The sequence below is a fragment of the Anopheles gambiae genome, chromosome 2 (assembly GCF_943734735.2).
Source record: "Anopheles gambiae chromosome 2, idAnoGambNW_F1_1, whole genome shotgun sequence".
NCBI lineage: Eukaryota > Metazoa > Arthropoda > Insecta > Diptera > Culicidae > Anopheles > Anopheles gambiae.
This window is the reverse complement of record NC_064601.1, coordinates 15018661-15043448: the sequence shown is the minus strand read 5'-3', so window position 1 is coordinate 15043448 and position 24788 is coordinate 15018661. Positions and strand designations below refer to the sequence as shown.

General features: G+C 46.7%; 2 protein-coding genes across 3 annotated transcripts; one reads left to right on the top strand and one right to left on the bottom strand.

The window, feature by feature from the left end:
• Window positions 1–2609: 2609 nt before the first annotated feature.
• LOC1281365 (dynein axonemal assembly factor 5) lies at window positions 2610–21708 on the bottom strand. Of its 2 annotated transcripts, XM_061648222.1 has the most exons (9): window positions 20681–21708; window positions 20237–20612; window positions 19082–19681; window positions 18919–19014; window positions 18759–18834; window positions 18573–18682; window positions 18157–18505; window positions 17927–18057; window positions 2610–16994 (listed from the first exon to the last, which is right to left on the bottom strand). In XM_061648222.1, exons 1-8 carry the CDS (start codon window positions 21502–21504, stop codon window positions 17933–17935), a joined length of 2556 nt encoding a protein of 851 aa, XP_061504206.1. In that variant the 5' UTR covers window positions 21505–21708; the 3' UTR covers window positions 2610–16994; window positions 17927–17932. The 2 variants fall into 2 exon arrangements, with proteins under 2 accessions (XP_061504206.1, XP_061504205.1); XM_061648221.1 differs by having other exon boundaries at window positions 2610–18057.
• Window positions 21709–21745: 37 nt separating this feature from the next.
• Window positions 21746–24412, top strand: LOC1281361 (transmembrane protein 104 homolog). The gene is made up of 2 exons (XM_320941.6): window positions 21746–22188; window positions 22293–24412. Exons 1-2 carry the CDS (start codon window positions 22150–22152, stop codon window positions 23790–23792), a joined length of 1539 nt encoding a protein of 512 aa, XP_320941.6. The 5' UTR covers window positions 21746–22149; the 3' UTR covers window positions 23793–24412.
• Window positions 24413–24788: the final 376 nt, after the last annotated feature.

The following is a 24788-nucleotide window of genomic DNA, read 5'->3' as shown; positions in this document are numbered from 1 at the left end:
GTGGTTCAATGGGTCTTTCCTTCCTAGGATTGTTCTCACTTATTGACTAGGAAGTGCATGTTTGTTAGTGTACAGTTGCAGAGGAGCATTATGGAGCTCGGTAGGACGTTCGCAGCCAAAACCTGTGCCGTCATTCCGCTTCGCTTGAGGAGTCGCATCGGTCGCAATCGGACAGAATCGAGAAGTCGAAAGCAGGGTGAATTTGGAATGCAACGCAACAGTGCCGACCAGATTGAAAGATTTCGTTCGAAATGGATATACTGGCTTATGCCTAGAATCGCGTACGTTTCGCGTAAAATATTTTAGTGAAAGAGTGAGCACATTTTATCTTTACACATCCTAAATGAACATTTTTGAAAACCGTAGGCCACGCTTGGTTTTGCTTTTGTAAAGTGCATGGGATTAAATATTAGCAAATTGATTCCAACATTGATCAAATCTGTAAGATACACTGCACATTGTGATTTCGCTTCAATTTCGTGATTGTTTGCAGGCAAATTTAGTTCCATTTTAATGTACATTTCCTTCCAATTCACCTTATGTTATAATGTCATATGTTTGCAACGTTTAGTTAGCTCCCCTAGCGGTGTACATCACTGTATACACTAACAATCCATCCGCGATGGGACATGGCGTGGAATTGGAATGATTTTTAAGCTCGCTTTTGCCACTTGTTCTATGGGCTACCATAATAGAACTCTGCGCGAAACACAGACAGTCTACAGCTGCTGGATACATCTGATTTATATGTTTTCTTTCTTAAATCACTATACCTAGACTGTTGTAGGTCGATACTACCGAGCCATACTATAGTCGGATCAAGCAGTAGTGGTATGGTCGAACACATATGGTAAAATCGTGACAAAAATGAATCGCTACAAAATTAAAACTGAACAATGTTTGTCCTTTGCCGAATCGTACATGGACAGCTTGCTAGTAACGCCGGAAATAACGGAAATAACCGATCCGGCAGCAGTAGTTAGGTCCTTTCGCGAAAAGCCCATCCCCGTTTTATGTCTATGGCATATTGCTTTTGCTACGATTTTACACACACTTCTTCATTCTACCTTGCTCCAAATTCATTTGTGCTACCGGGAAAGCAAAATTGGACGAGCGATCTTACAGAATTTTTTACTCAGTTCATTTTTTCAGATACCGCTTCCAGTGTTCAGCTTTGTCTTGTCCATGAAAGAAATTGAATTTCTACTCCATGTCGTACAATGCGAAATGAAATGTACTGCTTTTGTTCATTTGACGCCTTACATCACACATGCAGGAAACGAAGCCAATTGAGCAAGCAAAAGATCTTACGCATCGAAACGAAGAAAAAAAAAAACGTTGTACACGCACATTTTCATTGTATGAGAACGAACGATAGTCTCCAGTACACAGCACTGTCCGTGTAATAGCAATGGCAAGCTGAACGAGCAACTCAAACGACCAAAGCAATTAAAACGCTTCTATTGGAAAGATTTACGCAGAAGGCGAACGAAACACAAAAAAATGACTCCAATTTCCAAAGGTAAAGCAATGCAAGGAAGTAATTACAAAGATTGCACCGGACCGGTGCACTTGCCCCAACCAGCTTCAACGCGAGCTTTGAACAGTTTTATCTTCGCGTGATGTACAAATCCGTTGCCATGAGACGACAGATCTGCAAAACACTGGCGCACTGGATTTGATAGAAAAAGTTAAATTACGTCTTGACCGCCGGAAGCACGCACAGAGCGAGCCATTGCGGCGAGCAGCCAGCACAGCGAACGATTATAATGAAATCGACTCTTGAATCCAACTCATTTCTGCAAGATGGTTTCTGCCAACGTGTCCTTCCTTCTACTGTGTATTTCGCAATGGATACGCATCCAAAAGGATGATCGTATGCAATCGCAAGCAAAACATAACAAAGCATGTTATTCCTCACGTAGTATTCCAAAATTCGATGATTTTACAATTGTTGGAAATAGAATAATTATTTGAATTTATTAGTTCGATATTCGAATTTCGAAATGTATTCAGGTTAGTTAGAAATGAACTTGTACGAACAAATTAGGATAGCAAAATTAACTTTACAATGAACTAATTAGCATGAATTTATGTTTTTTAATAAACAATAGTAAATTTATTGGCTCAACGGCTTTTCTCGACACTCGTCGGTTTTCGACGTTCTGTATATCACAACCAGCAATTTAGTTATACTTTATCACAACAAATTTATCGCGCAATCGCAATCGTATTACACAAAAAGACTTGTTCATCATTTAATGCTTACATGTTCCATATATTAGATGATAATTATAGTAAAAAGCACTCTGACGTGTGAAATATTTGGCTTTTAGATAAACAAAATCTGTTATATTCATCTATTTTTCGTTTAATATTTTATTACCAAAAGTGACTGTCATAGAAAAACTACAAATATACTTACCCATCATTATCTTTATGGCCAGTTTCCAGTCCCAATGCCCGATCCGCAATAATTGGAACATTGGTTTCGCTGTACCGAATGACAATCACCGGTGCTAAACATGGCTGAGAAACCGTTTCGTAATATCGACAATCGTTCGGATGCATTTCATTTCAATGATATAAAAATGCGCAGTCTACGCAACTAGTTAGCAATCTTAGCATTTTTATTCATTCATAGTACAATTTGCGTTTGATTTCGTAAGTTTTAATGGCATTTCAACAATCTGTTCCTATTTGCTGGCAATAATTTTACATTTCCTGTTCCATATGTTATAGCAGATTGAAGGATAATTAGATGATCGTTTATTGGTAATTCGATTCACCGAGAGATCAGTGGATTAATGACAGTGTGCGATGCCGCTGCGTTTAGAACCTGGTTTAAAGGTGTAGAAAGTAAAAATGAAAAAGTTTCTGCATGGGATAGTGCGCGCTAGTAGGATTGCATTGAAAGGTAGATTATACTCATTAGCACCGCCATCAATTCCGCTACCACAACTGTATGTGCGCATGGCCAAAAGCATTTATGCATAGAACAATAATGTAGGTGTTGTTATCAACGAGCAAATCTGTGCCGATGGCATAGGTGCAACATATTAGCGCGCGCTTGGTCCCACAGATTAGAAAATTGCAGCGATGGTGGATAAGTCCGCTCACCGCAAGTCAACGGCACCGGGTAGCTTTTACAAGAGTACTATAAAGAAGCAAGCTACTCGATGTCCTTGGGTTGGAAGCTTTTCCAAGCCGATTTAAACCGGTTCCATAAACACGTTTAACAGTATGCTACAAATTCTCAATTGGATTGATACCCGGGCCTTATGCAGACCATTACAGCTGTAAGCAACCTTGAACATGGCTATCGTGACGTTGAGCCCACGGGATGGACGCATCGTTCGGCTCGTTCTCACGATAGCCGCAGACCGAATTGCAAGTCGATGTGAGTGTGTTAGTGTATGTGTGCATACACTACTGTGACGAACATTCCACACCGTCTAGACAGGTCTAGTTTCGATACGCACACGCACTGCATCGTACTGGAATAGCTAACGCCAAATCAGACTGCAGCTGCAGTGTGCAACAAGAGACGCATGTCCGCGATTTTAGCGAATGGTTCCCACATTTTGCCACCATACAAAATAACAGGGTATCGATGACATTTTCAGAGAGCGATTGACTGTCAAACCGAATGGTTGTGTCTTGCTCGTGCTCTGGAGTGGTTGATTTTTGGTACTATAATGTCGTGTATATTCCTGAATTGCAACATTTGCATCATTTGTAACATTGATGCTGCTGAGTTTTTTGCACTGGTTGGTGCGTGCCTTGGATTGCTGTTAAGTTGCACTGGAGTTCTTGCACCTGTCTCCTGTCTCCTGTTATTTTCGACGGTTTGCCGAGATAGTGATTGGCTTTGTTCCTGCTCCTGACGCTCATCAGTTTGTGCTGTGTCATCATTATGCAGTTCTCAACCAGCAAAGCACCCACCGATAGTGACAATTCAGTGTCATGCGCCGGTGTTTGTGGTTCCAAGCATCATACCCATTGTACTGGTTTATCCCGTGATTCTACTCGTGAACTTGGTCGAAATAATCAGTTATTGTGGTTGTGCAAAACATGTAAAGAGTTTCGCAATGGCACAAAATCGCTTCTCACTTGTGAGATAGCAACACTACTCGAGTTGGTGAAAACAGATATTCTCACCTCAATTGATTCATCTCTCTCTTCCCTTAGATTGGCTATCAAGAGCGATTTGCTTCCCGAGATCCTCGCTCTCGCTGATAAGCTACCTCCCATATTAGCTAAGCCGTCTGATTCTAACGCATCGCGAACGCACACTTCCATTAATGTAACGTTACTCAATGCCACTAATACAACCAGAACGACCAAAACTGAAACCTCTCGCGGTACATTTATCAGCTCAATCAGATACCAACACTGTGGAAGCTTCTGATACCAGCGTTAACTGCAACCACAACAATCATACATCATGCGTGTGTGGCTTAATGCTGTACTACCAACTGACAATATTGATGTTTACCATCTCACGAAAAAGGGTGTGAACCTTGATTCGATGTCCTTTATCTCGTTTAAAGTGAGTATTCATAAATCACTTAAGGATCTCGCGCTTCAATCAACTTTTTGGCCAGTTTCCCTTACTGTTCGTAAGTTTATTGATCGTGGCCTACCTAAGCCGCGTTCACATGAAAGGGCTCGATTTGACCCTTCTCTGCTTACTTCGCATCGTACAAACAGTGCAAATTCCTCTTCAGCTGTGCCTAAAACTATTGCTCATCCTGATCATTTTTTGGAACATCGATCGTGATCATGCAGCTATGAGAAGATTTGCCTGATCTGTAAGAGACTCATCTCGGATGGGTCGTTGTCGAAGACGTCGAGGCTCAGTCGAACAAGCTGAGCTTTATCGCCACCACACTTTCCGAGACCATGAACAAATTCTGAGAAGTTAAAGACATCGGATTTTCAGATTATCCTACCGAACATTAAGAAAACGAAAAGATTTTTCTATTGCAATTTCTGTTCTATTTTAGGTATTGTTTAGCCTGTATAGGCTAACAAACGAATGAATTGAAATTGAAATTGAAATGCATGCAAAACGTCATCATTCCACTACGGAGTAACGTGCACTCAAAACAGAAAAAACACTTACAGCACATACAGCAATTACCCACAATGGTGAGACTCGCAAAGCTTTCTTTAATTCCGAGATTCATAAAGGGCCTCAATAGAAGGAATCGGTGCGAAAGCGTATTCTACTATGCCTACATGATCTGACACGTGTCCGGCAAAGCTCGATCAACACCGCCTTCTTGTGGATAGTAGACTGTGTCTGGTACCACATACCGTCGAATGTACTGGTTGGAAGAAACCAAGGAGAAGGGAAGAAGACGAGGGAGAGAGATATAAGGAGAGAGTGAAATTTTGCACTTGATCTCAAACTTACATTTCATCTTCAACTTTGATTTTCAACTCAAGTTTCTATTTACCGTTACCTCATATTAGTGACGCAGAAATGTAAAACTTAGAACTATACAAGCAACAACCAACTAAATCAAATCTCAACGCGACTCGATCGTCACGAAAATATTTGGGAATCTTATAGACATGTATAGAAACCTCCGAGGAAGGCATTACGCATTACAGCAGAGATGGAGGAAACATATTTGTATGGAAAGGTATAATTGTATAGTGTGTTGCCCTTCCCGTTGGCTATTTATTAAGTTGTATTTATTCTTGCAATTGTTCCTTCGTCTTCTTATAGAGTGAAGTGAACCATTTCCCAGCGAAGCGCATACTTTCATTAGCACATACTCACTAAGGCCGCGAAATAACGAGGAGGTTTATTTGAATTCTTCATAATGGTATTTGTTCGCGTCCAAACGGTGCGCATGCTGTTGTTTCGTGCTTTGTGAGTGTGTGTAAGCGTTCGTGTGGCTAGAACAACGCTACCTAAGTGCTTTGAATCACAATTCCGTTGAATTTCGCAAACCCGCCGTCGGCAGAAACAAGCGTAAGCGTGGCTTAAACAACGCTAAAGACTCAAGTGATTCAAGTTCCGTGAATTTAGAATACCGCGTTCTGTGCAAGTGTGAACAAGCGTGAGTGTGGCTTTGACATCGCTTTCCGGGTAAAGTGTAAATAGCTTCATCGAAAGGCTTATGTACCAAGATGGTTGGCCTGGATCACACTCCGAAGAGATCCCGGGATGAAGCTACCGACGCTAAGGTGCTGATTCACCAGCGTGGCCAAATCAAGCGCAGAGTTACTCTCATCAACAACATCCTAGAGGAAGCCAAAGAAGACCCAACAAAGGTGACTCAACCGCAGCTAAAGGTTTTTGCAAGGAAGCTCGATGTTCATTACCAAGAATACTCCGCCGTGCATCGCGAAATCTTGAAATCAATTCCGTCATCAAAACTCGATGAGCAAGATGAGATGCTAACGGCATTCGATGTTCTACACACCGAAGCCATGAACAGAATTGAGAAGCTATCTAAAGCTCGGTCGCAGCCTGTGGTCCCAGCAGATAGCACTGGTACGCAGCAATTCATGTGAAACGGGGAAGAGTAAAGAACGGGCGAGGATGAGCGAAGGAAGGAGAACGCGGTTACGGCGGGCAACGCGGAGTGAGAGGGAAGATGGGCAGAAACTATAAAAGCGGTGCGCGCTTTGGGGACGAGGAGTTAGTTTGGGGAACGATACGGGAACGGATAAATGTGAACTACGAAACGAGAAATAAATCGTATCGAAATATATTTTCCGTTGTCCTTATTTCACTTCCCATAAACAAGCCCAACTTCACATTCATAGTGCAACAACAACCACTGCGAACGCCTATTCCCAGTTTCGACGGAAGAGTGGAGACCCGGCCAAAGTTCCAGACGATGTTTGAGGACATTGTTGCTAAAGGTAATGACTCCGATGCCATGAAGCTGCATCATCTGGATAAGGCTTTGGTTGGAGATGCTTCTGGTTGGATCACAGCGAAGATGACATTGATGTGAGATGAGGACAACAATTTCGAGCAAACGTGGAAGCAGCTGAAGTCCCAGTTCGAGAATCCCCGAGTCATTGTTGACACACATCTGGCTGGTCTCCTGGATTTGAAACCTGTTCTGAAAGGGAACCACAAAGAGCTGTTTGAGCTCTCGAAGACAGTTCAACGGCACGTTGGGGGTTTGGAGTATCAGGACATCAAGGTAGGCAAATTATCTGGTTTGCTGTTAACGAAGATCATCACTTCACGGCTGGACGAACAAACTGTCCAGCTGTGGGAACGAACACAGGAACATGGAAAGTTGCCCGACTTTAACTAAACGCTAAAGTTCTTGCAAGGCGAATGTCTTGTCACTCAGTCACTCACCAGGCACACGAACTTGTCAAGGTGACGTTCGCCGCATATCCGGCACTTCACTTCCTGCTGTCATCGAGCACATTTTTTTTTCTCGCCGACCTCGACAGTGAACAGACCTATTCCTTCGCTCCGCGAACCTTTACAACTCCTCGTACCTACTTCGACCGCAATCGGACGTGCTCAACCGTTCCCGAAAAATCGATTTAAATAAATTCGTTGTTATGTACTCACGACATTAAACGCGTTCGCGACTTGAAATTAGGGACCAAAAACAGGTTTCAGGAAAAACGTGTTTCCTTGTGCCATGGTTCGGACCGACGGAAACGTTCCCCCCGTCATCGAGGAGCTGCCGACCACGAAAGAGACACCACGATTGGCCAGCGAAAAAAAACCCTCCGCGCATACACATCGAACCCACGTGAGTTCCAATCGACACCGAAGGTGTCAGCTAGTGAGGAAAGCCGTACAGGAACACTTTTTCCCCGACGGAGCGACCGGTCCCAGCGGAAGTTTCCTTTCGAATGCAGCCAACGACCGACTAGTCCTGTAGAGACTGTGAACGGTTTGCGAAATTTAGAGACAGGGAACGGTTCTGGAACTTTCGTTAGGAACAAGGATGAGAACATTTCTTCTCTTTCACGCAAGGGTCAAGGAGGATATAAAAATCCGCGATCGGCCGGAGCAAGGCAGAAGGTTCTGGCTCGGCTTACTGTGTGTATCGTCGCGGAATTTAAAGTGAAATAAAGGTTCACAGTTGTGTTACAGTTTATTGGTGACCCCGACGTGATCAAGAGAGATCACAGAATCGCACACTCTTTGTTAAGAACACTGAATCTACGATTCATTCAACGTGGCGATTTGTTCCGTATAGTACGCCAGCCTTCTGATTAACGTGAGCGACGTGACCGTGCATGTGTAGTAAAAGCGCGAATAAAAGCGTACGTTGTATCGCGATCGGGCGTGTGTTGAAGCGTGTTCAAAAGTGCGAAAAAAAACACTGCGTGCGTGTTCTAGTGAAAAAAACAGGATTAATTTCTAGAATCCTTTTTGGATTACACGTCATCCGGTTACGCTCACCCCACAACGACACACACCAACACACAGCACACGTCTGGTGACAGAAACGTTTCTTCAAGTCTCGTCATCATCAAGGCGTCCACATACACACGCACCATCTTGCAGCAAATATTACACACACCATCAAGAGAATCACATTCGTCCGGGTTTCGTTCGTAACGTTATTCCTTTGCGGTATAAAAGAATCTGAACAGAAACATGGCTACAAACCAACCACAACTTGGAGACGGGACGAACGCGTCGGTACATCATGCGGCTCAAGAAGAGGTACATTTCGCAACTCCATCGACGACACCTCAATCCGCGATGACGAGCCTCGTGCCGCCACCTACCGCACCGCAGAACATTCGGGATGAGATCGAGATCAGTACTGTGAAGCTGCCACCATTTTGGACCAACTCACCAAGTACATGGTTTATTCAAGCAGAGACTCAGTTTGAAAACGCGGGAACCAAAACCGAGCGCACCAAGAATGCTCATCTTCTCACCGCCATGAAGCTCGAGAGGCTGGAGAAAGTGATCGACATCGTCCAGAATCCTCCTGCGCACAACCGATATACGTATTTGAAGGAAGCTTTGCTGACGCGCTTATCGATTAGTGAGGAGCAGCGGATTTCGAAACTTCTCTACAACGCCGAGATGGGAGATTGCAGTCGGTCGGAGTTTCATCGTCGTCTCGTGCAGCTTGCAGGATCATCCAGTGACATTTCAGATAAGTTGATTTTTCGTTTATGGTTAGGTCGACTACCAAAATCAATAGCAATAGCCATGATTTCACTAGGGAAAACTAACCTAAAAGAGATTCTACCTATTGCGGACAAAATATGGGAAGCATCAAAAGGGGCGATGGTGAATGCATGTAGCGTTAAACAAGAGTCAAGCGACGAGAATAGTGAGGTGTTTACCCTTAAGAAAGAGGTTCACGAATTAAAAGGCTTAATAGTAGTGTGCCAACCCTCGCGTGGAGCTCCCTGATCCAAAGCCAACCACGGGGCATCAACAAGGGGACTATAGTGTCGAACAAAGATAGCGGATTGAAGTTTGGACCCAATAGGAAATGAGAAAACCAAAGTCCAAGAAGAATGTTGAGGATGAAGAGCACGAGTGACTCATTGATGAGTTCATATCGAAGCGCAAAAAGAGCTACAAGAAAGCCTCGAAGGCAGAGGAGGATGTAGTACCCAAGAAAGTCTCGCATAAAACCCAACTCGAGAGGTTCAAGCATTACGCTAACAATCTGGCGATTGAAGATCTGCGTGATGGCATGATCGCTCAAATGATTGAGTTTATGGAGTCAATGGTTAAGGAAATGAGCGAGTTGAAGAAACAACTCAAGCAGAAGAATACCCAGGAAATCGAAGTGTAAACGGCACAGCCAAGCGAGCTGGCAGAAGATGCTCCCTTTATGCCACAAACACGAAGAGGTTGAGTCCCAAAAGAGGCTCGTAAACAAGACAGCAATGCGCGTCCAACATCTGCGTAGAGAGAGACTCCGAAGAGCAGTGGGGGTCAAAGTAAGCAGCCCAAGAAGAAGAAAAAGAAGAGACCACAACCAAGACCCGAAGCAGTGGTGATTGAGAAGTGCGAAGACATCGACATCACGACGATGCACTCAAGGATGTCGGCGACCAGGTTGCCAAGGTACGAAGAACACAGAACGGCGACATGCTGCTAGTACTGAAGCGAGGCAAGGAAGCGGTGCAGGTAGAAGCAGGCATCAAAAATGCCTTGAAGGACAAAGCGAACGTCCGAACACTTGCACCCTCGGTGATGATCGAAATCGCCCACCTGGATGAAATCACCGTTGCTGAGGAGATCGCTGAAGCCCTCAAGCAACAGCTGGCGATCAACATTGACCATAAGGAAATCAAAGTCCGAGAAGAAAGAACAAAAGGCACGCAAAAAGCTACATTCAGAGTGCCTCTGTCGGCGAAAGAGCGTGTCCTCAATCCAGGCAAGCTGAAAGTTGGTTGGTGTGTATGCAGCCTGAGAGAGGCTACAGTCCAGGTCAAATGTTTCAAATGCTGGAAATTGGGCCACAAGGGCTTCGAGTGCACAGGCCAAGATCGAAGCAAGCTCTGCATTAAATGTGGACAAGAGGGACACAAGATCCGAGAGTGTCCAAACGCTATGACGTGTCTCGATTGCCGTGGGGATATGGTTGAGCCCCACATCACAGGCAGCTTCAGATGTCCCAACCGGATAGCCAGACGACAACAACATGGTTAAGTTAATACAGCACAACCAAAACCATTGTGGAGCAGCCTTTAATCTGATGTGGCAAACCGCTCGTGAAAGAGAAGTAGATGTGTTTATTGTCGCCAATCCAGTCAAAAATCAACGGCACAACAACAACATAGTGTACAATGAGGACCAGTTGACAGCAATAGTGACATGTGGAAACTTACCCAGAAGGTCGTCAACAAGGCATCGAGAGGAATGTTAGCCGTAGAGGTGGGAGGCATCCTTATTGTTAGTGCTTACGCCCCCCCCCCCCCCCCCCCCCCCCAAGCTGGTCTATGCAAGAATTCGAGCAACTGCTTGATAATATTGTTCTAACCGTCAGCGGATCGTCTAAATTTATTGTGGCAGGAGATTTCAATGCATGGTCGGCAAGCTGGGCAAACACCCTTGGAGCAAGAGCAGAGCCACAGCGCTTAAGAGGGGATACATTACTAGCAGCCTTCGCCGGATTAGAGATGGTGATAATGAACAACGGTCAAGATACCTTCGTTACGCCAGAGAGAAAGTCAGCCATCGACCTAACGTTCGTGAGCCGATCTCTAATGGAGACGACAGCATGGGAAGTACTGCCGGACTATATGAATTCAGACCACAAAGCTAGGACCGGGAAAGTACCAGGTCCAGATGGTATACCGAACGCTGCTTTGGCAACAGCGATGATCGAGGAGCCGACAATGTTCAAGAACGTATATCAAAGATGCCTCGACACTGGCGAGTATCCAGACAACTGGAAAAAAACAGAGGCTCGTGCTGATTCCCAAACCAGGAAAAAGACCAGGAGAACCATCACAAGGCACGAGGTAAATAAAGAAAAAACAGTGAAAAGCGTACCCCGGAAAATCGGGGTTAGAAAGTCAAATAGAATATAAGACATTTTTCATTGTTAATAAACCACTTACAATCTTGAACTGAACGAGAGCAGTCGCGTCCCCGTTTCTTTTTCCTTTCACTAGATAAAACACGTCTTTGTTAAAAACACGTCTTCGTGTGGCATTCACTCTTGTGATTTATAACCGCGTTCTGTGCAAATTTGAACAAGCGTGAGTGTGGCTTTGACATCGCTTTCCGGGTAAAGTGTAAATAGCTTCATCGAAAGGCTTACGTACCAAGATGGTTGGCCTGGATCACACTCCGAAGAGATCCCAGGATGAAGCTACCGACGCTAAGGTGCTGATTCACCAGCGTGGCCAAATCAAGCGCAGAGTTACTCTCATCAACAACATCCTAGAGGAAGCCAAAGAAGACCCAACAAAGGTGACTCAACCGCAGCTAAAGGTTTTTGCAAGGAAGCTCGATGTTCATTACCAAGAATACTACGCCGTGCATCGCGAAATCTTGGATTCAATTCCGTCATCAAAACTCGATGAGCAAGATGAGATGCTAACGGCATTCGATGTTCTACACACCGAAGCCATGAACAGAATCGAGAAGCTATCTAAAGCTCGGTCGCAGCCTGTGGTCCCAGCAGATAGCACTGGTACGCAGCAATTCATAATGCGACAACAACCACTGCGAACGCATATTCCCAGTTTCGACGGAAGAGTGGAGACCCGGCCAATGTTCCAGACGATGTTTGAGGACATTGTTGCTAAAGGTAATGACTCCGATGCCATGAAGCTGCATCATCTGGATAAGGCTTTGGTTGGAGATGCTTCTGGTTGGATCACAGCGAAGATGATCCAGGACAACAATTTCGAGCAAACGTGGAAGCTGAAGTCCCAGTTCGAGAATCCCCGAGTCATTGTTGACACACATCTGGCTGGTCTCCTGGATTTGAAACCTGTTCTGAAAGGGAACCAAAGAGCTGTTGGAGCTCGTGAAGACAGTTCAACGGCACGTTGGGGGTTTGGAGTATCAGGACATCAAGGTCGACAAATTATCTGGTTTGCTGTTAACGAAGATCATCACTTCACGGCTGGACGAACAAACTGTCCAGCTGTGGGAACGAACACAGGAACATGGAAAGTTGCCCGACTTTAACCAAACGCTAAAGTTCTTGCAAGGCGAATGTCTTGTCACTCAGTCACTCACATCCGGCACTTCACTTCCTGCTGTCATCGAGCAATTTTTTTTTTCTCGCCGCGACAGTGAACGGACATATTCCTTCGCTCCGCGAACCTTTACAACTCCTCGTACCTACTTCGACCGCAATCGGACGTGCTCAACCGTTCCCGAAAAATCGATTTAAATAAATTCGTTGTTATGTACTCACGACATTAAACGCGTTCGCGACTTAAAATTAGGGACCAAAAGTAGATCCGAACAACAGCGCCCCTAAAACTGGTGACCCCGACGAACGTATTTCCAGGAAACGTCCATCCAGGAAAAACGTGTTTCCTTGTGCCACGGTCCGGACCAACGGAAACGTTCCCCCCGTCATCGAGGAGCTGCCGACCACGAAAGAGGCACCACGATTGGCCAGCGGAAAAAAACCCCTCCGCGCATACACATCGAACGTGAGTTCCAATCGACACCGAAGGTGCCAGCTAGTGAGGAACACCGTACAGGAACACTTTTTCCCCGACGGAGCGACCAGTCCCAGCGGAAAAGATTCCTCTCCAATGCAGCCAACGACCGACTAGTCCCAACACATTCGACCGCGTGTGCGAATTTTTCTTCGCCGAAGGACCGACCTAGCCAACCTCAGCTGGACTTGCTTGCTCCCACCGCCATTAAGGTAAAATCCACCATTTTAAACCTAACCTTAGTCGTAAGGATGTTGCACATTCCGCCAGTCCGCAAGGAATCGACTCCCGATGGCGTGACCCCGAGAGCCGATCCAGCCGCGAGTGGATCCAAGTCGACTCACGCGCCAACACCGCCCGTCCCGAATACCCCGAGCATACGAAGGCCGTCCGCGTGCGAGGCTACCGTACCGTTCGAATCACAGATCGACACGTTGAATGCCATGCAGTTGTAACCACCGGAGATGGACACCACCGACATTCACACCTTTTTCTTCGCCTTGGAAAATTGGTACCGTTCGAATCACAGATCGACACGTTGAATGCCATGCAGTTGTAACCACCGGAGATGGACACCACCGACATTCACACCTTTTTCTTCGCCTTGGAAAATTGGTACCGTTCGAATCACAGATCGACACGTTGAATGCCATGCAGTTGAAACCACCGGAGATGGACACCACCGACATTCACACCTTTTTCTTCGCCTTGGAAAATTGGTTCGACGCGTGGAATATTACCGTGAACCAACACATTCGCCGTTTCAACATCTTGAAAATGCGCATACCGCTTCGTGTTCTTCCGGAGCTTCGTCACCTGTTAGAGAACATTCGACAGTACGCTTCGACAGACCGTTACGAGGTAGCGAAACGTGCAATAATTGAACATTTTGAAGAGTCGCAACGAAGCCGCTTGCACCGCCTGCTCGCCGAAATGAACCTCGGGGACCGAAAACCGTCGCAGCTGTTAGCGGAGATGCGCCGCGCTGCCACCGCTGCAGTGCCAGCGTCGCCGCTATAGTTCTTAAGAACATTTAAAAAAACAATCACAACGTAGGGTTCCGTACCAAACATTTTGGTGCCGACAACCAGGATTAAAGTATCTGTAGCGACCAGACCGCCATCTGGCGTTAGAATCGTGAGCGATCGTGACACCCAGGGACAAAGACACGGATCTCCGTGGAGCGCACTCACCAGACACACGAATGCGTCAAAGTGACGTGCGCCGCGTGTCCAGCGCTACACTTCCTGCTGTCAGCGAGCACATTCTCTCTCTTGCAACCCAACCTCGAAAGCGAACAGACCTCTTCCTTCGCTCCGCGATCGTAAAATTTCTCAACGCGAACCCCTCTCGAACGAACGTGCGCAACCGTACCGTAAGATAGTGTAAAATAAAATTCATTATTACCTACTCACGAAACCCAGCGCGTTCGCGACATAAAATTAGGGACAAGATTAATCCGAACTAAATCGACCCCCTAAATATCTTAAAAAATGGTGTGCGTTTTGTGGCCACCGTGTGTTCCAAGTGTAACGTTGTGCACCAGTTTGTGCGCAACAAAAAGTTCATTCGAGTTCGCTTGTGACCATCGTCGCGTACATACGTGTGAAATGGGGAAGAGTAAAGAAGCGTGCGCGAGCGACGCAATGTGCGCGAGCGACGGAAGAATAAAGAGAGCTGCGAGAATGAACTAGGAAGGAGAACGCGGTTACGGCAGGTAACGCGGAGCGAGAGGGAAGATGGGCAGAAGCTATAAAAGCGGTGCGCGCTTTGGGGACGAGGAGTTAGTTTGGGGAACGATACGGGAGCGGTTAAATGTGAACTACAAAACTACCGGTGTCCTTATTCACATCCCATATCACAGCTAACTTCACATACGTGTTCTGTGTATCGTGCGATAAAGTGAAAAGCAAACGAAAAGCGTGCTATGACGAAGAAGAAGAGAGAAGCTACCAGCCCAACCATCTCCGATGAAGGCGTTAATTCGGCGAAACACGCGCCGGACAAATGCGCCAAAATTGATGGTGAAAACACCGATGCAGAGAATGAAATGGAAAATAATGATGGTTTCATCTGTGTGGAACCTAGAAAGCGACGGACTGTCTCCCCACCAGCTTCAACTGCACCATCATCAGCAGCAGGCCCACACAAGCTGTCACAGTGGCTACCACCCATCGTAATAAGAGCTTCCAAGAGTTGCAAAAAATGCTTACCCACATCGCAAAGGTTGAGTATTAAATAGTTGGTGTAGGCACAAAAGGTTGGACGCGAAATGAAGAAGACTACAAGACCATTCTCACGTTCCTGCAAACTGCCGATTGTGAGCTTTATACTCATGATCTGCCCCGAGTTCGTCCGTTCAAAGTGGTAGTGCGAGGGCTACCCCTATCCGACGAGAAGGACATTCGAGATGCCCTAGAAGCCGAAAAACTCCAAGTAGATGCAGTCTACCGCATCAAACGACGTCACAAGGGAGACGGAGATAGTGGAAGCTGTCTATACCTCGTTCATCTCAAGAAGGGTACCACAACGCTGGCTGCCCTAAAAGAAATTCGTGCCCGCCTATCTATCCGTGTCCATTGGGAGGCATTCCGAGGTGGACGACGAGGTGTGACCCAATGTTTACGGTGTATGGGGTTTGGCCACGGCTCGCGGCACTGCGGCATGCGTCAACAATGCTTAAACTGCGCTCAAAACCACAACGTCGCGGATTGCACTGTGGTCCACCCAACAGTACCGAAATGTGCGAATTGTGATGGAAATCACAAAGCAAACGATCCGGAGTGTCCTCAAAGGGCGCGTTTTCGTACGATTCAGCAACAGGCGACGCAACGTCGTCCTAAAACATCACCACACGGAAGGAAAATGGTGCCCCCACCACCACTATCTTCCTATGCGCCCATCAAGCCCACTCAGGGCCTCCTAGCCGCCCATCAAGGTACAAGCGACACACAGTGTGTGTGTGTGTGCTCGCGAATAATCGTGTACCACTCAGTGTACAAAACGCGTAACACGAAGTGTGTGTTCTGTGCGCGTTTTTCTCAAACTCATTCGCGGTACGTAGCGCTTCACAAGCGACACACAGTGAGTGTGTGTGCGCTCGCGAATAATCGTGTACCATTCAGTGTACAAAACGCGTAACACAAAGTGTCGCCGCCAGAGCAATATAAAAAATAAAAATATATAGATACATATAAATAACTAAAATTAATTGCTAAAGCGTACTTCGTCGCAACGCGGTACGATGCTCCCTTAAAATAAGTTTCACCTGTCACTTTGGCCCGGGCGGGAGGACAATGCACACATCTGTCCTTAGACATTTTTTTATGTGTTAGCGACTACCGCTAAGCGGAGTGCGCGTAACAAATATATTTACATGATTTGTATTAGATAAGTTAAAAAATTAGGAGTAATTAAAAACCGCACACAGATACTAAAATTACTCAAATAGGATACGCACTGTCTTAAGGCCCGTTAGTTGAAGTAAATTCGTGGTAAAGTACGGTAGTAATGATGCCGAAGTAGTACCAAAGTACGTACACGATCGATATCTGTGAAAGGGGGACCGCCCTTTTGAGGCACTTGTCACGAGCCGAAGCAAAGCGAAGCACGCATAAATGGTGTGAATAAAGAAGTGAGTTTACTTTCCAACAGAGAACAAACGATTGATTATTTCGTGTAAAAACAGTTAAAATATCACAACGTAGGGACTTTCACGGAACACTGACAGTTGCCCCAAACTCCAGATACCAGTAGTAACCCAACATGGTAATAAGCCTACAGCAAAATTAGAATCATTGTGCTGATGCGCCGGCCTGAAACGGCCTGAAGCTCTTCTTAAAGGTGATTGCACTTCGGAACGACTGGCAAAGTTGCTGAAAGAGATGAAGCAGACAGACTCCCTTAAGTCAGTGAGAGAATCAATCAAAGGTCCGACGGGCCTAAAACGGTGGAATATTGCTGGAGCTAAAGCAGGGAAGTACTGCTAATGCACTGGCAGCAAATGTCTAAGAGGGCATCACGGACAAAGCGTCTGTCAGAACGTTGGCTCCATCGAGGATGATAGATATCATGCATCGCGACGAGATAATTACTCCCAGAGGAGGTTGCTGATGCTGTCAGAGCACAGCTTAATATCAAAATTGAATGCAATAGTATCAAAATGAAGAGAAGCCGCGCAGCCGGAACCCAATGGGCACGGATCAACGTATCGCTGACAGACTTCCAAAGCTTCCTCATTTTAGGAATGCAGAAGATTGGTTGGTCGGTGTGCCACATCCGTGAGGTTATGGAAGAGTCCAAATGTTTCAAGTGTTGAAAGATTGACCACACTAATTACCATTGAACCGACATCCCAACAGTATTCACTTTACGCGAACGATAATCGAGTTTGATCAATTCATTCCTTTGGATCAAATCCTTTAGATAGCCAAAAATCAAACTATTATCTTAACACCTCAAAAACCAAAGTTCAACAAATTGATATCGCACACTGTTCTGGGAAAAATTTAAGAAGCCCTTAAGAATCCATCAAAAACATGAAACGAGCATTGCTAAGCTGAATAAGGCTGAACATTGATCTCCAGGCATTACCTAATTACAAAAAAAACGAAATCCTTTTTGCCATGAAGATAAATATAAATAATATAAGGAAATGCGATTATAGAAACATTGTCTAAGCACAAACAAATTGTAAAATTATTGCCTCCAAACGTAAAGAACAGTTGCCATTTCATTTGTATAGGATAAGTTGTGTTTGAAAGTCAACTAAAAATGCCCACCTCTACAACACATACCCAACCCTTACGTGTTTTCATGTACTTTTTGTCCTGGACGTGATGGTTTCGAGATCCTTTTTGTATGAACATCCAGAAGGCACATCGCTAGCCAAACGCTCGATCAATTCTCGATTGTCAGTATGCAACCGTTTCAAAGAATCTATGGAATATACAATAGCAAATCAAACGTTTGCTCGCTACTTATCTACTGAAGGACTAAAAATAAGCTAAATTAAAGCAACGGCGTTTAAATACGTACCGAAAATGGCACAGCGCAGCTTGGTTTCAGGATGCTCCAAGTGAAGAAACATGACTGACAGAATTTGTCGCAAAATGTCCTGCCAACGATCGATAGTGTTTTGCTGCCCATCCTCCGACAAAGCCACATCTAATTGAAGACGTCCGAGACACACCGCCGCCAACTCACGAACCTCCCCGCTTGGGTCATCTAATCGCGACATGATCGGAAACGCTATAAGTTTTAGCGATTCAAAATTTAAAGCTTGAAGCCGCACGAGTGCTTTTAAACTATAGGCACGTGTAGCGATACAATTATCATCGATTAGACCGGAGAGTACGTTCAGGTAGGTTGGCAGGAGTGACATATACTGGAAAAGGGAAAACACAGAATAAGTAAAAAAGCACATCGTTACAGCATTTCCAACAACTCCTTACGACATTCGGATCGACCCCTTGTGCCATGGAAGCAAAGCAAGCTGTTGCCATTGCTCGCACCGACTCAGCACTTCTTCCCGCAGACCATACCAGGTGAGGTGCGATTACGGCTACATGATACAGACAGTATGAGAAATTATTTACACTCCGATGCAACAACATTCAATCGAACTATTATCCACTTACCATCCGTTAATGCTCTCAACATAGCGATTTGATCTTCCTTTGGTTGCGCGTTATGAACATTCCAAGAAAGCATTGCCTAAACGAGGGAAATTTTTAACATTTAGTAAAAAATTAAAAAAAAACTGTACTAAACAACTCTAACTAAATTAAGTACACTTACCACGGAAATAGCACTGAAAAGTTTTACCTTCCCCTCAGGTGCCGCATGTGCAACAGCTTTCTGTAGAGTTTCGTTCAGGATGGTGAAATAGGAATCCTAGGAATCGACATACAATACACGATTAATACAATGCTTTCTCTTAAAGAGCACAATCCCTTCTTACCTGAAATCCGCAAACGGCAACGATGCCGCACAGAAGGAGAATGCTTGTACTTGCGTCAGAATTTTCGCTCTCGAGGTGTTCAATTTTACACAATACGCTTGCCAAATGGTGCTGATGCAAGCGATCTACGTTACTGTCCAGCAGTCCCAACACCGTCATGCCCAAATCGCGAACAGATGCTCGATCTTCTAAGCCATAGCAGAAGGCCACCACCTTTAAAGCGACAGTGTACAGGGTGCGTTCAAGGGTCTGTTGCTCCCCGGCGGTACTGTCGTTCGATTCACAGACCGTAATTTCTTCCAGCCTTGCAGTCAGTGCCTCTTGCTTTTGTCCGCTCGATGCAAGGATGCTGCAAAATTCCAGCAGCTCACGCTGATAGACGGCATCCCGGTGGTTATGACAAACGTCCGGATCGAGTAGCAGGGTGGCAAACTTTCGTACGTCTTTGCATTTGACCTCGTCCTGTACGCAGCTAGCAAACAGTGTACGCATACAGCGCAGCTGTCCGATTGTTGGGTAATTTTTAAACGTGGCCAACATATGCTGACTCCAGGTATCGTAGTCAAGCAAAATGCCCATCAACTCACACACACTGAGAGCCTGATAAATAATGGTTAAAGGACGAATATTAATCAATGGTCTCTGATAGCAATAGTCTTTGATAACTAGTTTGAAAATATTTTTTTGTAAATTTTGATGAATGTCAATTAATACTTCTTCTTCTTCTTCTTCTTAGGCTCAACAACCGTTGTCGGTCAAGGCCTGCCTGTACCACTTGTGGGCTTGGCTTTCAGTGACTAATTGAATTCCCCCCATAGCAGGATAGTCAGTCCTACGTATGGCGGAACGGTCCATTTGGGGATTGAACCCATGACGGGCATGTTGTTAAGTCGTACGAGTTGACGACTGTACTACGAGACCGTGTTTCAATTAATACTAACTATCGTATAATTGTACTCAATAAATTTTAGAAAATGAAAGTTAGAGTGAAGGTTACAGCAAGATTAATTTTCAGCAGAAAATATCGTGAACGAAAATGTGAAAGCTCACTAAATAAGAAACAGGTTCCTTTCTGATGCTAAACAAAGAATGAGCGGATTCTTACAATCGAATCCGACTATAAATACAACCGGATTTAACAAACCCTAATCTTACCTCCGAGACGATACTTTTTTCAGCGTCCATGCACGCCTTCGCTAGCACCGGATTCACCTCGAGAAAAAGCGTAGAAAACGACCGCTCGGCATGGAGCACTATCTGCTTCAACAGCTTCGTAGCGTGAAGACGAATGTTTTCCTTCCACTCTTCCATCTCATGCAGTACCAAATTGACCACCCGCAGACTACGCTGCACAATGGCCCGACAGGCCAGCGTAGGTCGCCGGTACCGTTCGCCGGGATACCCTTTCGGGACGGTTTCGATCAAGGCAGCCTTGGAAAGTTCAGTCTCATTTTCACGATAGTACAGCTCCCCTGCTTGCTTCCAACCAGCTTCTATGTCTTCACGCATCTCGACCGTTTCATCGCACAAGCTAAACAGAGAGCAAATTCCAATTACTCAGCATGCTGTAACAGTTTCTTGTAAGCTTCATATCCTTACCAATTCAACACCAGCGGAAGGATGCGATGAAAGAACGAGTACCGATCGCGCAGCTTCTGCAGCATCAGGCACCCGACCCGACCGCACGCACGCCTTACGAAGGGCACATCGTCCATAAGCAACGGCGACACGGCCATAATGATTTCCGACACGCAGTCACCATTGGAGAGAATGTGCAGCGACAGGACACCCAGCGCTTCCACCGCGGCAATACGATTCGCCGAGTGCCGATGGGTGAGAATCGATTTGGCCGGCGCCACCAGCGCTTCGGCACGGTAGTGCAGACTCGGCGTGGCCTCCGCCAGGGCGATCACGATTTCGCAGCTTTTTTTCTGCGCTGCCGGAAACGGATCGCGCAAGCTTTTGATCAGTGTGTCAATCACACTGTCCAACACCTTCAGCAGCGGATCACCACCGCGGCTTCCGTCCGGATCGCTATACTTTGCCACCAGCGTTTCCAGCTGCTCCAGCAGCTGCAACCGCACTTCCTCGCTGTCTTCGATCGTTTCGGCCTGGCCGATACGTTTCGCCAGCACCGGCACGATGCAGCCGAGATAGTAATCATTCGGGGGAAGCTTACCCAGCAGAGCGTCCATTGCCGCTACGGCAAGCGTCCGCACTGACTCGAACCGATCGCCATAGCAGCGGAGAATGTGCAGGTACGTATCGTCGAATATTCTGGGACATTCTTCGGCGATGATGGCGTCGCGGGTAAAGTCTTGCCCGAAGCTCTTCAATGCTCGCTGCCGTTCCGTTCGTTCCGGATGCTGTACAGCAGCACGGAACGTTTCCAGCCACGCGTCGTTACACTCTTCCGATGGCATTTCACAGAAATACGCTTGAACCACTTTGCACGAAATCGAGCCGAGGAAATAATCACTGGCGAGCGGACTTAGCTTCAGCTAGTAACCGTAATAAAGCGGATAACTAACAACATTTTCAGCGGTTGCCTAAATAAACGTGGTTGCCAAGGCATGCTTGGAAACAAAAAGATCGTAGCGAAGGGGACGCCGTTTGACGTTTGCGATCTAGCACAGGGTGATCCTGACAATTACGGCTGGACGTACAGTAGCGCCACCATGTGGGCAGACAATTTGTTTTTATCTCAATCGCAAACAAAATAATGCTAAAGTTATAATTATTGTCCGGATCAAAAATTTTTTCAAACATGAATACATTCACATATTGTGTACAAAACCATTTTTGTGAAAAATTATCCACCAGCTGTTCTTGTCGAGTCACCCGCTGTTGACACTGACCTATCGCACCCACACCGATGCACATTCCCTTTGTTTTGTTTGTGTCATATCAGTGTGCAGCAAAGAGCATTCCAAGAATTGGTCGACTCCCCAATGGTACGATAAAGAACGCCACGATCCACGTCCCAAGTGGTGCACAGTCCCTTTCCAAAGCACACTTTTCACCCCTCGACCGAATCGCGGAGGAAATCCTGCGGTACTGCGGATGGGATGCCTCCTCGAAGCGCCCACGAAGAATATCCGACATGGGTAAGTGCGCGGTCACAGGCCGCAGTGCTGTAGGGGTGGCGAACAACTTAACGCTTCTTGAAACCCAACCCTCATCGCAACTTCCGCCCCCTTTTCCTTTGCAGGTCGGTTTTGTGTTCATTTTCAACCTGATCGTTGGCACGGGAGCCCTCGCCCTGCCGTCCGCGTTCAGCCACGCCGGATGGATCCTCGGCTCGCTGGCCATCGTGGTGCTGGCGTTCATGAGCTACGTCACGGTGACGTTCGTCATCGAGACGATGGCGTGCGCGAACGCGGTCCATAACTGGAAGCGGCTGCAGTTCATCAAGCGCGACCGCGTCATCGAGTACGACGAGGACAGCAACGTGGAGTCGCTGGTAGACCGGCCGGAGGCGAGCGATAGTGACGACGATGCCGAGCACGATCGGCTCGTCGACGATCAGCTGACCGATGCCAGCATCGAGCAGACACCGCTCAACATCATGTACTGCCGGAAGACGTACTACACCCTGTCCAGCAAGATCGAGCTGGGCGAGATGGCAAACATGTTTTTCGGCCGCACGCAACGCTTCCTGTTCTACTTCTGCTTGGCCGTCTACCTGTACGGCGATCTGAGCATTTACTCGGCGGCCGTCGCCAAAAGCCTGCGGGACGTTGCCTGTGCCCACAACCATCGCGCGAACGCCACCGACGACGATGACGGCACGGAGCGGTGCTGGCAGGACGGGCTGCTGACCCGGCTGGACGTGTATCGGCTGTGCCTGGTAGCGTTCGTGACCGTGCTCGGCCCGTTCACGTTCTTTAACGTGCAGAAAACGAAATACCTGCAACTGCTCACCGTGCTGTTCCGGTGGCTCGCCTTCAGCGTGATGATCAGCATCGCCATACACCGGCTGCTCGCACCGGTCGATTCCACCGCACTGCCGATCACGCCGAAGCGGGCCGACATTGCCGGCATCCCGTACCTGATCGGTACCTGCATCTACTCCTTCATGTGTCACCATTCGCTGCCGAGCCTGCTGACACCGATCGCCAACAAGGGCCGCCTAAAGGCGCTGGTTTCCCTCGACTACGTGCTGATCGGTGGGTTCTACCTGGCGCTCGCCCTCACCGGGATCTTTGCGTTCGCCGACATCAAGGACCTGTACACGCTGAACTTTGTGCCGAGTGCGGACCAGGCCAACGGGCTGCTGAAAGCCGTGGAGTACTTCCTCGCCCTGTTTCCGGTGTTTACACTGTCGGCCAGCTTCCCGATCGTGGCGATCACGCTGCGCAACAACCTGCAGACGCTGTTCCTCGATGCCGCCCAGCTAGAGGCGTACAATTTCTTCCTGCGCCGCGTGTTCTTCCCACTGCTCGCCATACTGCCACCGCTGGTCGTGTGCTACTTCACCGAGAGCGTTAGCAATCTGGTCGGGTTTACGGGCTGCTACGCCGGCACCGGCATACAGTATCTGATCCCGGTGGCGCTCGTGCTTTCCGCACGGCGCACTTGCGACAATATGATCGGCAGAGGTATTGTGAACGAGTTCCACAGCCCGTTCAAGGGTACGGTGTGGCCGATGCTGGTGATCGGGTGGACCGTTGCCTGTCTGGTGCTGGTAACGATTGATCTGGTCATATGAAAGCTGCCCCAGGATGGTGGCAATCAGCTGGTAGGGCAATATTAAAACAAACTCAAACTTACTGGAGACTGAGCGGTGCTGTGAGAGTGCGCGTGTGGGAACTTGCAGTGGCAGTGGAATTGGGACGCACAATGTTTGGGGGGAGCACGAGCGGATGAGAAAAAAGCCAAGATTATTTTACTATATTTACACCATATCTTCCGGGTGGCTGGCGTTAGCTGCAGCGTTTTGAGATGAAAAGCTTGAGACTTTCCTCACAAGAGAAGCGCTCTCTAGCGATGGACTTGTATGAGATTTCCCTTTTTTCCTCCTCAATCGTACGGCTCTCAGTGTTGAACACCGATCATGTTGTATTTTAATGAAACTTTTACTACTGCCACCAAAACACCCCGACTCAAGGCATCGTGGGCTGATCTTCCTACCGATTGTGGTGTGTTGCGGAGCGCGCCCATATTTATCTAAGTGAGTATAAAAGGGGAAAAGTTGTTCACTGGGAACGAAGCTGTGGAAAGTGTGCATATTGCTCAGCGTGTACAGGAACCCCAGAAACCCGTTTTTAAATATCTAGCTAGTTGTAGTTAAAAGGTGTAAAATATATGTATACAAAACAACAACAAAAATTGCATGGTTGACGTGGTCTGAGGGAAAAGTTTAATGAGCTAAGTATACTAGGTGCATCCATCGTGTTGTTAAGTAGACCGGCTTCAAAGAGGCATTGTGCTATACGTGTTGCACAGCAAACCCTCCAGCGTGAGCTAGCGATTCCTCAGTCATTTTTACATTGCAGCCATTGAACTAGATGCGCTTTTTTCGTTTGATTTGTGATAATTCAACTTAATCACCGCAATGTTTGTTAACGGTTTTTTTAAACACGACAACAGCTCGCAAGCATTAACCACACGCGAGAAAGAGATAGTGCTATGGAGGGAAAAAGACGGACGACTGCTGACAGCGATTGGCCGTCTGGCGCACTAACACATCCAAACCTTGGACTAC